Source organism: Heptranchias perlo, chromosome 15, assembly GCF_035084215.1.
Source record: "Heptranchias perlo isolate sHepPer1 chromosome 15, sHepPer1.hap1, whole genome shotgun sequence".
Taxonomy (NCBI): Eukaryota; Metazoa; Chordata; class Chondrichthyes; order Hexanchiformes; family Hexanchidae; genus Heptranchias; species Heptranchias perlo.
In genome coordinates, this window is record NC_090339.1 from 10515417 (window position 1) to 10526875 (window position 11459).

General features: G+C 37.3%; 1 protein-coding gene across 1 annotated transcript; it reads right to left on the reverse strand.

Moving 5' to 3' along the window:
- Positions 1-2766: 2766 nt before the first annotated feature.
- On the reverse strand, positions 2767-11459 carry LOC137333192 (putative uncharacterized protein DDB_G0289263). Its single transcript, XM_067997376.1, has 5 exons — positions 11442-11459; positions 6405-6903; positions 5256-5260; positions 4546-5104; positions 2767-3101 (listed from the first exon to the last, which is right to left on the reverse strand). The coding sequence occupies exons 1-5, from the start codon at positions 11457-11459 to the stop codon at positions 2767-2769; spliced, it is 1416 nt and encodes a 471-aa protein (XP_067853477.1).

Consider the following 11459-nt stretch of genomic DNA (forward strand, 5'->3'; position numbering starts at 1 on the left):
AAAAGAGTCTAAATGGGATAGAGGAGCAAAGGGATCTGGGGGTACAGATACACAAATCACTAAAACTAACAACTCAGGTTAATAAGGCCTTAAAAAAGCAAATCAAGCACTGGGTTCATTTCTAGAGGGATAGAATTGAAAAGCCGAGATGTTATGTTAAAGTTGTCAAGAACCTTGGTTAGACCACATTTGGAGTACTGTGCACAGTTCTGGTCTTCATATTATAAAAACAATATAGAGGCATTGGAGATGGTGCAAAAATTATTCACAAGGATGATACCAGAACTGAGAGGATATCATATCAGGAAAGGCTGAACAAGCGGGGGCTCTTTTCTCCAGAAAAGAGAAGGCTGAGGGGTGACCTGATGGAGGTCTTTAAGATAATGAAACGGTTTGATAGGGTAGACATAAAGAAAATGTTTCCACTTGTGCGGGAGTCCAAAACTGGAGGTCATAAATATAAAATAGTCACTAATAAATCCAATAGAGAATTCAGGAGGAATTTCTTTATCCAGAGAGTGGTAATAATGTGGAACTCGCTACCACAAGGAGTAGTTGAGGTAAATAGCACAGATGCATTTAAGGGGAAGCTAGATAAACACATGAGGGAGAAATGAATAGAAGGATATGCTGATAGGGTTAGATGAAGAGGGGTGGGAAGAGACTCGTGTGGAGCATAAACGCTGGCATAGACCAGTTGGGCCGAATGGCCTGTTTCTGTGCTGTAGAATCGATGTAACTCAATGTGACTGACTTCAAACATTGTTTTCTTCTCCCATTTTTGTTACTTCTGGCCACAGAAGCGAGCAGGCTGTCCCTCCAAATCCTTCCCCGCTCAATGATTCGGCAATAGGTTTGCCAATGAAATCGGCTACCTCCACCCTCAAGAGTACATTCTTGGCAGACGCTCCATACTTGGTTCAGATGAATACGCCACCCCATCAATAATAGGTGTGGATGTTTGTAGGAAGTCTGGAAGGAAATAACAAATTAACTATTTCGACCAACTTTTAGATTTGAGAGCAATAGCCTAGAAATGACTTGAACTGAGTTTAGTGGATGAACATTCATCACACTTGTATGACATTCCCCTGTCGGATACTTAATGCAATCATTAAGCTGCTTATTTTAAGTAGGTTAACGCCTTCAATAAAATAACAAAGCGAGGACTGTCCTCTGAGCGCATTCAGCATTAATCCACTAATATCGCTAACAGTAATTTCTTGGTTATTCTAACTCGCACGATTTATATTTAGACATTTTCTTCTCAGCAGTTGTGTCTGGAGATCTCTTGATGCCCAGTGAGTTTATCCAGTCAGTTGTGTCTGGAGATCTCTTGATGCCCAGTGAGTTTATCCAGTCAGTTGTGTCTGGAGATCTCTTGATGCCCAGTGAGTTTATCCAGTCAGTTGTGTCTGGAGATCTCTTGATGCCCAGTGAGTTTATCCAGTCAGTTGTGTCTGGAGATCTCTTGATGCCCAGTGAGTTTATCCAGTCAGTTGTGTCTGGAGATCTCTTGATGCCCAGTGAGTTTATCCAGTCAGTTGTGTCTGGAGATCTCTTGATGCCCAGTGAGTTTATCCAGTCAGTTGTGTCTGGAGATCTCTTGATGCCCAGTGAGTTTATCCAGTCAGTTGTTGAGCCAAACGAGTAAGGAGGGTTTTGGATTCAAATTCCAGATTTTTCTCATGTCCCTCAAAGTGCAAGTCGGGGGTGCTATAAATGACCTCAATGTCCAAAGGCACATTTACCAACAAAAGGTCAAGGGCAACATCAGACGCAATAAACTTTTGGAGACCAGAGATAAACATAACCCATGCCAAAAGAAATATGTATATGGGAGGGTATTTGTAATGACATTGCTCCATTATTCTCTGCCCAGCTGCTATGAAGGAAGGGGAAAATGAGCTGGGGTTCTGATTGCTGAAAGTGTGCATTTATGGATGTTGCATAAGGACAGAACAAGGCTTATCTGTGATGTCCCCTGCAGTCCAACCGCCTGCTATAGCCAATGCTCACAAATGAATAATGGTCACTTGGGCAAGGCAGTGAGAAGCTGACCTGTGCCAGTGGAATTGTACCCCAGTAAACTGTCAGCACCTTCAAGGGAGAAGACTCCCCAGAGGAAACTCACAGAGCAGGATAGTCATTGGTTCAATTCCTGGTCTGTGCAGAGTTAGCTGATTACAACCACAGCAGTGATAGGACTGCAATAAATCCCCACAGTGCACTGGAATAGGGAGGGAAAAATCAGCCAAGGGTCCTGTTCCTTATTGTTATTTAGCAAGGTGTTCTGTTCCTTATTGTTATTTAGCAAGGTGTTCTGTTCCTTATTGTTATTTAGCACGGGGTTCTGTTCCTTATTGTTATTTAGCAAGGTGTTCTGTTCCTTATTGTTATTTCGCAAGGGTTTCTGTTCCTTATTGTTATTTCGCAAGGTGTTCTGTATCTTGTTGTTGAGCGAGGGGACCTGTTCCTTATTTTTGCTTCGCAAGGGGTCCTGTCTTTAATATTATTTAGCAAGGTGTTCTGTCCTTATTCTTATTGAGCAAGGGGTCCTGTTCCTTATTGTTATTTAGCAAGGGGTCCTGTTCCTTATTGTTATTTAGCAAGGTGTTCCGTTCCTTATTGTTTTGCAGGAAGGAGTTCCGTCCTCACTGTTATTTCGCAAGATGTTCTGTATCTTCTTGTTGTTTAGCAAAGTGTTCTGTTCCTTTTTGTTGTTCAGCAAGGGGTCCTGTCCTTATTTTTGGTTAGCAAGGTGTTCTATTCCTTATTTGTATTTGGCAAGGTGTTCTGTTCCTTCCTTTTATTTAGCAAGGCATCCTGTCCCTTATTGTTATTTAGCAAGTGGTTCTGTTCCTTATTGTTATTTAGCAAGGGGTCCTGTTCCTTAATGTTATTTAGCATGGTGTTCTGTTCCTTATTGTTATTTAGCAAGGGGTCCTGTTCCTTAATGTTATTTAGCAAGGGGCTCTGTTCCTTATTGTTATTTAGCAAGGTGTTCTGTTCCTTAATGTTATTTAGCAAGGGGCTCTGTTCCTTATTGTTATTTAGCTTGGGGTTCTGTTCCTCATCGTTGTTTAGCAAGGTGTCCTGTCCTTATTTTTGTTTCGCAAGGCGTTCCGCTCCTTATTGTTATTTAGCAAGATGTTCTGTATCTAATTGTTGTTTAGCAAGGTGTTCTGTTCCTTATTGTTATTTAGCAAGGGTTTCTGTTCCTTTTTGTTATTTAGCAAGGGGTTCTGTTCCTTATTGTTATTTAGCAAGACGTTCTGTTCCTTATTGTTATTTAGCAAGGGGTCCTGTTCCTTATTGTTATTTAGCAAGGGGCTCTGTTCCTTATTGTTATTTAGCTTGGGGTTCTGTTCCTCATCGTTGTTTAGCAAGGTGTCCTGTCCTTATTTTTGTTTCGCAAGGCGTTCCGCTCCTTATTGTTATTTAGCAAGATGTTCTGTATCTAATTGTTGTTTAGCAAGGTGTTCTGTTCCTTATTGTTATTTAGCAAGGGTTTCTGTTCCTTTTTGTTATTTAGCAAGGTGTTCTGTTCCTTATTGTTATTTAGCAAGGGTTTCTGTTCCTTTTTGTTATTTAGCAAGGGTTTCTGTTCCTTTTTGTTATTTAGCAAGGGGTTCTGTTCCTTATTGTTATTTAGCAAGACGTTCTGTTCCTTATTGTTATTTAGCAAGGGTTTCTGTTCCTTTTTGTTATTTAGCAAGGTGTTCTGTTCCTTATTGTTATTTAGCAAGGGTTTCTGTTCCTTTTTGTTATTTAGCAAGGGGTTCTGTTCCTTATTGTTATTTAGCTAGACGTTCTGTTCCTTATTGTTATTTAGCAAGGTGTTCTGTTCCTTATTGTTATTTAGCAAGGTGTTCTGTTCCTTATTGTTATTTAGCAAGGGGTCCTGTTCCTTATTGTTGATTAGCACGGGGTTCTGTTCCTTTTTGTTATTTAGCAAGGTGTTCTGTTCCTTATTGTTATTTAGCAAGGGTTTCTGTTCCTTTTTGTTATTTAGCAAGGGGTTCTGTTCCTTATTGTTATTTAGCAAGCTGTTCTGTTCCTTATTGTTATTTAGCAAGGTGTTCTGTTCCTTATTGTTATTTAGCAAGCTGTTCTGTTCCTTATTGTTATTTAGCAAGGTGTTCTGTTCCTTATTGTTATTTAGCAAGGTGTTCTGTTCCTTATTGTTATTTAGCAAGCTGTTCTGTTCCTTATTGTTATTTAGCAAGGTGTTCTGTTCCTTATTGTTATTTAGCAAGGTGTTCTGTTCCTTATTGTTATTTAGCAAGGTGTTCTGTTCCTTATTGTTGTTTAGCAAGGTGTTCTGTTCCTTACTGTTATTCAGCAAGTTGTTCTGTTCCTTCCTGTTATTTAGCAAGCTGTTCTGTTCCTTATTGTTATTTAGCAATGTGTTCTGTTCCTTATTGTTATTTAGCAAGGTGTTCTGTTCCTTATTGTTATTTAGCAAGGTGTTCTGTTCCTTATTGTTATTTAGCAAGGTGTTCTGTTCCTTATTGTTGTTTAGCAAGGTGTTCTGTTCCTTACTGTTATTCAGCAAGTTGTTCTGTTCCTTCCTGTTATTTAGCAAGCTGTTCTGTTCCTTATTGTTATTTAGCAAGGTGTTCTGTTCCTTATTGTTGTTTAGCAAGGTGTTCTGTTCCTTACTGTTATTCAGCAAGTTGTTCTGTTCCTTCCTGTTATTTAGCAAGCTGTTCTGTTCCTTATTGTTATTTAGCAATGTGTTCTGTTCCTTATTGTTATTTAGCAATGTGTTCTGTTCCTTATTGTTGTTTAGCAAGTTGTTCTGTTCCTTCCGGTTATTCAGCAAGGTGTTCTGTTCCTTTTTGTTATTTTGCTGCGTGTTCTGTTCCTTATTGTTGTTTAGCAAGTTGTTCTGTTCCTTCCTGTTATTCAGCAAGGTGTTCTGTTCCTTTTTGTTATTTGGCTTCGTATTCTGTTCCTTATTGTTATTGAGCACGAGGTTCTTTTCCTTATTGTTGTTCAGCAAGGTGTTCTGCTCCTTATTTTTATTGAGCAGGGTGTTCTGTTCCTTATTGTTGTTTAGCAAGGTTTTCTGTTCCTTATTGTTGTTTAGCAAGGTTTTCTGTTCCTTATTGTTGTTTAGCAAGGTATTCTGTTCCTTATTGTTGTTCAGCAAGGTTTTCTGTTCCTTATTGTTGTTTAGCAAGGTTTTCTGTTCCTTATTGTTGTTTAGCAAGATTTTCTGTTCCTTATTGTTGTTTAGCAAGGTTTACTGTTCCTTATTGTTGTTTCGCAAGGTATTCTGTTCCTTATTGTTATTCAGCAAGGTTTTCTGTTCCTTATTGTTGTTTAGCAAGGTTTTCTGTTCCTTATTGTTGTTTAGCAAGGTTTTCTGTTCCTTATTGTTGTTTAGCAAGGTATTCTGTTCCTTATTGTTATTTAGCAAGGTTTTCTGTTCCTTATTGTTGTTTAGCAAGGTTTTCTGTTCCTTATTGTTGTTTAGCAAGGTTTTCTGTTCCTTATTGTTGTTTAGCAAGGTTTTCTGTTCCTTATTGTTATTTAGCAAGGTTTTCTGTTCCTTATTGTTGTTTAGCAAGGTTTTCTGTTCCTTATTGTTGTTTAGCAAGGTTTTCTGTTCCTTATTGTTGTTTAGCAAGGTATTCTGTTCCTTATTGTTATTTAGCAAGGTTTTCTGTTCCTTATTGTTGTTTAGCAAGGTTTTCTGTTCCTTATTGTTATTTAGCATGGTGTTCTGTTCCCTACTGTTATTTAGCCAGTTGTTCTGTTCCTTTTCGTTATTTAGCTGCGTGTTCTGTTCCTTATTGTTATTTATCAACGTGTTCTGTTCCTTAATGTTATTTATCAAGGTGTTCCGTTCCTTCTTGTTGTTTAGCAAGGAATTCTGTTCCTTATTGTTGTTTGACAAGGGGTCCTGTCCTTATTTTTGTTTCGCAAGGTGTTCTGTTCCATATTTTTGTTTAGCAAGGTGTTCTGCTCCTTATTCTTATTCAGCATGGTGTTCTGTTCCTTATTGTTATTGAGCAAGACGTTCCGTTCCATATTGTTTTTTCCCAAGGTTTTCTGTTCCTTGCTGTTATTTAGCAAGGTGTTCTGTTCCTTATTGTTATTTAGCAAGCTGTTCTGTTCCTTATTGTTATTTAGCAAGGTGTTCTGTTCCTTATTGTTATTTAGCAAGCTGTTCTGTTCCTTATTGTTATTTAGCAAGGTGTTCTGTTCCTTATTGTTATTTAGCAAGGTGTTCTGTTCCTTATTGTTATTTAGCAAGCTGTTCTGTTCCTTATTGTTATTTAGCAAGGTGTTCTGTTCCTTATTGTTATTTAGCAAGGTGTTCTGTTCCTTATTGTTATTTAGCAAGGTGTTCTGTTCCTTATTGTTGTTTAGCAAGGTGTTCTGTTCCTTACTGTTATTCAGCAAGTTGTTCTGTTCCTTCCTGTTATTTAGCAAGCTGTTCTGTTCCTTATTGTTATTTAGCAATGTGTTCTGTTCCTTATTGTTATTTAGCAAGGTGTTCTGTTCCTTACTGTTATTCAGCAAGTTGTTCTGTTCCTTTGTGTTATTTTGCTGCGTGTTCTGTTCCTTATTGTTGTTTAGCAAGTTGTTCTGTTCCTTCCGGTTATTCAGCAAGGTGTTCTGTTCCTTTTTGTTATTTTGCTGCGTGTTCTGTTCCTTATTGTTGTTTAGCAAGTTGTTCTGTTCCTTCCTGTTATTCAGCAAGGTGTTCTGTTCCTTTTTGTTATTTGGCTTCGTATTCTGTTCCTTATTGTTATTGAGCACGAGGTTCTTTTCCTTATTGTTGTTCAGCAAGGTGTTCTGCTCCTTATTTTTATTGAGCAGGGTGTTCTGTTCCTTATTGTTGTTTAGCAAGGTTTTCTGTTCCTTATTGTTGTTTAGCAAGGTTTTCTGTTCCTTATTGTTGTTTAGCAAGGTATTCTGTTCCTTATTGTTGTTCAGCAAGGTTTTCTGTTCCTTATTGTTGTTTAGCAAGGTTTTCTGTTCCTTATTGTTGTTTAGCAAGATTTTCTGTTCCTTATTGTTGTTTAGCAAGGTTTACTGTTCCTTATTGTTGTTTCGCAAGGTATTCTGTTCCTTATTGTTATTCAGCAAGGTTTTCTGTTCCTTATTGTTGTTTAGCAAGGTTTTCTGTTCCTTATTGTTGTTTAGCAAGGTTTTCTGTTCCTTATTGTTGTTTAGCAAGGTATTCTGTTCCTTATTGTTATTTAGCAAGGTTTTCTGTTCCTTATTGTTGTTTAGCAAGGTTTTCTGTTCCTTATTGTTGTTTAGCAAGGTTTTCTGTTCCTTATTGTTGTTTAGCAAGGTTTTCTGTTCCTTATTGTTATTTAGCAAGGTTTTCTGTTCCTTATTGTTGTTTAGCAAGGTTTTCTGTTCCTTATTGTTGTTTAGCAAGGTTTTCTGTTCCTTATTGTTGTTTAGCAAGGTATTCTGTTCCTTATTGTTATTTAGCAAGGTTTTCTGTTCCTTATTGTTGTTTAGCAAGGTTTTCTGTTCCTTATTGTTATTTAGCATGGTGTTCTGTTCCCTACTGTTATTTAGCCAGTTGTTCTGTTCCTTTTCGTTATTTAGCTGCGTGTTCTGTTCCTTATTGTTATTTATCAACGTGTTCTGTTCCTTAATGTTATTTATCAAGGTGTTCCGTTCCTTCTTGTTGTTTAGCAAGGTGTTCTGTTCCTTATTGTTATTTGGCAAGGGATTCTGTTCCTTTTTGTTGTTTAGCAAGTTGTTCTGTCCCTGAATGTTATTTAGCAAGGTGTTCTGTTCCTTTTTGTTGTTTAGCAAGTTGTTCTGTTCCGTAATGTTATTTAGCAAGGTGTTCTGTTCCTTGTTGTTATTTAGCAAGGTGTTCTGTTCCTTATTGTTGTTTAGCAAGTTGTTCTGTTCCGTAATGTTATTTAGCAAGGTGTTCTGTTCCTTATTGTTGTTTAGCAAGTTGTTCTGTTCCGTAATGTTATTCAGCAAGGTGTTCTGTTCCTTACTGTTATTTCGCAAGGGGTTCTATTCCTTACTGTTATTTAGCAAGGTTTTATGTTCCTTATTGTTATTTAGCAAGGTGTTCTGTTCCTTATTGTTATTTAGCAAGGAGTTCTGTTTTTTATTGTTATTTAGCAAGGGGTCCTGTCCCTTACTTATTATTTAGCCAGGTGTTCTGTTCCTTATTGTTATTTAGCAAGGTGTTCTGTTCCTTACTGCTTTTTAGCAAGAGGTTCTGTTCTTTATTATTATTTAGCAATGTGTTCTCTTCCTTATTGTTATTTAGCAAGGTGTTCTGTTCCTTACTGTTATTTAGCAAGGAGTTCTGTCCTTACTGTTATTTATCAAGGTTTTCTGTTCCTTATTGTTATTTATCAAGGTGTTCTGTTCGTTATTGTTATTTAGCAAGTGGTCCTGTTCTAATTTTTGTTTAGCAAGGCCTTCTGCTCCTTATTGTTATTTAGCAAGGTTTTCTGTTCCTTACTGTTATTTAGCGAGATGTACAGTTCCTTCTTGTTCTTTAGCAAGGGGTCCTGTCCCTTATTGTTATTTAGGAAGGGATTCTGTTCCTTTCTGTTATTTAGCAAGGTGTTCTGTTCCTTATTGTTATTTAGCAAGGGGTCCTGTCCCTTATTGTTATTTAGGAAGGGATTCTGTTCCTTTCTGTTATTTAGCAAGGTGTTCTGTTCCTTATTGTTATTTAGCAAGGGGTCCTGTCCCTTATTGTTATTTAGGAAGGGATTCTGTTCCTTACTGTTATTTAGGAATGGGTTCTGTTCCTTACTGTTATTTCGCAAGGGGTCCTGCCTTATTGTTATTTAGCAATGCCTCCGGTCCTTATTGTTAGCAAGCGGTCCTGTCTTTATTGTTATTTAGCAAGATGTTCTGCTCCTTATTGTTATTTAGCAAGGGGTCCTGTCCTTATTGTTATTTATCAAGGTGTTCTGTTCAATATTGTTATTCAGCATGGTTTTCTGTTCCTTATTGTTATCTGGCAAGGTTTTCTGATCCTTGTTGTTGTTTAGCAATGTGTTCAGTTCTTTATAGTTATTTAGCAAGGTGTTCTGTTCCTTATTGTTATTTAGCAAGGAGTCCGGTCCTGAATGTTATTTAGCAAAGGGTTCCTGTTCCTTATTGTTATTTAGCAAGCTTTTCTGTTCCTTACTGTTATTTAGCAAGGGGTCCTTTCCTTATTGTTATTTAGCAAGGTGTTCTGTTCCTTACTGTTATTTAGGAATGGGTTCTGTTCCTTACTGTTATTTCGCAAGGGGTCCTGCCTTATTGTTATTTAGCAATGCCTCCGGTCCTTATTGTTATTTAGCAAGGGGTCCTGTTGCTTATTGTTATTTCGCCAGGTGTTCCGTCCTTATTGTTGTTTAGGCAGGGGTCCTGTACTTATTGTGATTTAGCAAGGGGCTCTGTTCCTTATTGTTATTTATCAAAGGGTTCTGTTCCTTATTGTTATTTGGGATGGTTTTCTGTTCGTTATTATTATTTAACAAGGTGTTGTGTTCCTTATTGTTATTTGGCAAGGGGTTCTGTTCCTTATTGTTATTTAGCAAGGGTTTCTGTTCCTTATTGTTATTTGGCAAGGTGTTCTGTTCCTTATTGTTGTTTAGCAAGGGTTTCTGTTCCTTATTGTTATTTAGCACGGGGTTCTGTTCCTTATTGTTATTTAGCAAGGGTTTCTGTTCCTTATTGTTATTTAGCAAGGGTTTCTGTTCCTTATTGTTATTTAGCAAGGTGTTCTGTTCCTTATTGTTATTTCGCAAGGTGTTCTGTTCCTTATTGTTATTTCGCAAGGTGTTCTGTATCTTGTTGTTGAGCGAGGGGACCTGTTCCTTGTTTATGCTTCGCAAGGGGTCCTGTCTTTAATATTATTTAGCAAGGCGTTCTGTCCTTATTCTTATTTAGCAAGGTGTTCTGTTCCTTACTGTTATTTAGCAAGGTGTTCTGTTTCAAATTGTTCTTTTACAAGGTGTTCCGTTCCTTATTGTTTTTTAGGAAGGAGTTCTGTCCTTACTGTTATTTCGCAAGATGTTCTGTATCTTGTTGTTGTTTAGCAAGGTGTTCTGTTCCTTACTGATATTTAGCAAGGAGTTCAGTTCCTATTTGTTGTTCAGCAAGGGGTCCTGTCCTTATTTTTGGTTAGCAAGGAGTCCTGTCCCTTATTGTTATTTTGCAAGTGGTTCTGTTCCTTATTGTTATTTCGCAAGGGTTTCTGTTCCTTATTGTTATTTCACAAGGGTTTCTGTTCCTTATTGTTATTTCACAAGGTGTTCTGTATCTTGTTGCTGAGCGAGGGGACCTGTTCCTTATTTTTGCTTCGCAAGGGGTCCTGTCTTTAATATTATTCAGCAAGGTGTTCTGTCCTTATTCTTATTTAGCAAGGGGTCCTGTTCCTTATTGTTATTTAGCAAGGGGTCCTGTTCCTTATTGTTATTTAGCAAGGGGTCCTGTTCCTTACTGTTATTTAGCAAGGGGTCCTGTTCCTTACTGTTATTTAGCAAGGGGTCCTGTTTCAAATTGTTCTTTAGCAAGGTGTTCTGTTCCTTATTGTTATTTAGCAAGTTGTTCTGTTCCTTCCTGTTATTCAGCAAGGTATTCTGTTCCTTTTTGTTATTTGGCTTCGTGTTCTGTTCCTTATTGTTATTGAGCACGAGGTTCTTTTCCTTATTGTTGTTCAGCAAGGTGTTCTGCTCCTTATTTTTATTGAGCAGGGTGTTCTGTTCCTTATTGTTGTTTTGCAAGGTTTTCTGTTCCTTATTGTTGTTTAGCAAGGTTTTCTGTTCCTTATTGTTGTTTAGCGCGGTGTTCTGTTCCTTATTGTTGTTTAGCAAGGTTTTCTGTTCCTTATTGTTGTTTAGCAAGGTTTTCTGTTCCTTATTGTTGTTTAGCAAGGTATTCTGTTCCTTATTGTTGTTCAGCAAGGTTTTCTGTTCTTTATTGTTGTTTAGCAAGGTTTCCTGTTCCTTATTGTTGTTTAGCAAGGTTTTCTGTTCCTTATTGTTGTTCAGCAAGGTTTTCTGTTCTTTATTGTTGTTTAGCAAGGTTTCCTGTTCCTTATTGTTGTTTAGCAAGGTTTTCTGTTCCTTATTGTTGTTTAGCAAGGTTTTCTGTTCCTTATTGTTGTTTAGCAAGGTATTCTGTTCCTTATTGTTATTTAGCAAGGTTTTCTGTTCCTTATTGTTGTTTAGCAAGGTTTTCTGTTCCTTATTGTTGTTTAGCAAGGTTTTCTGTTCCTTATTGTTGTTTAGCAAGGTTTTCTGTTCCTTATTGTTATTTAGCAAGGTTTTCTGTTCCTTATTGTTGTTTAGCAAGGTTTTCTGTTCCTTATTGTTGTTTAGCAAGTTTTTCTGTTCCTTATTGTTGTTTAGCAAGGTATTCTGTTCCTTTTTGTTATTTAGCAAGGTTTTCTGTTCCTTATTGTTGTTTAGCAAGGTTTTCTGTACCTTATTGTTATTTAGCAT

Coding starts and splice junctions, on each gene's coding strand:
- LOC137333192 (XM_067997376.1), bottom strand. Junction 3,102..4,545: donor GAACAACTTGCTGAATAACA/GTAAGGAACAGA, acceptor AACAAAAATAAG/GACAGGACACCTTGCTAAAC.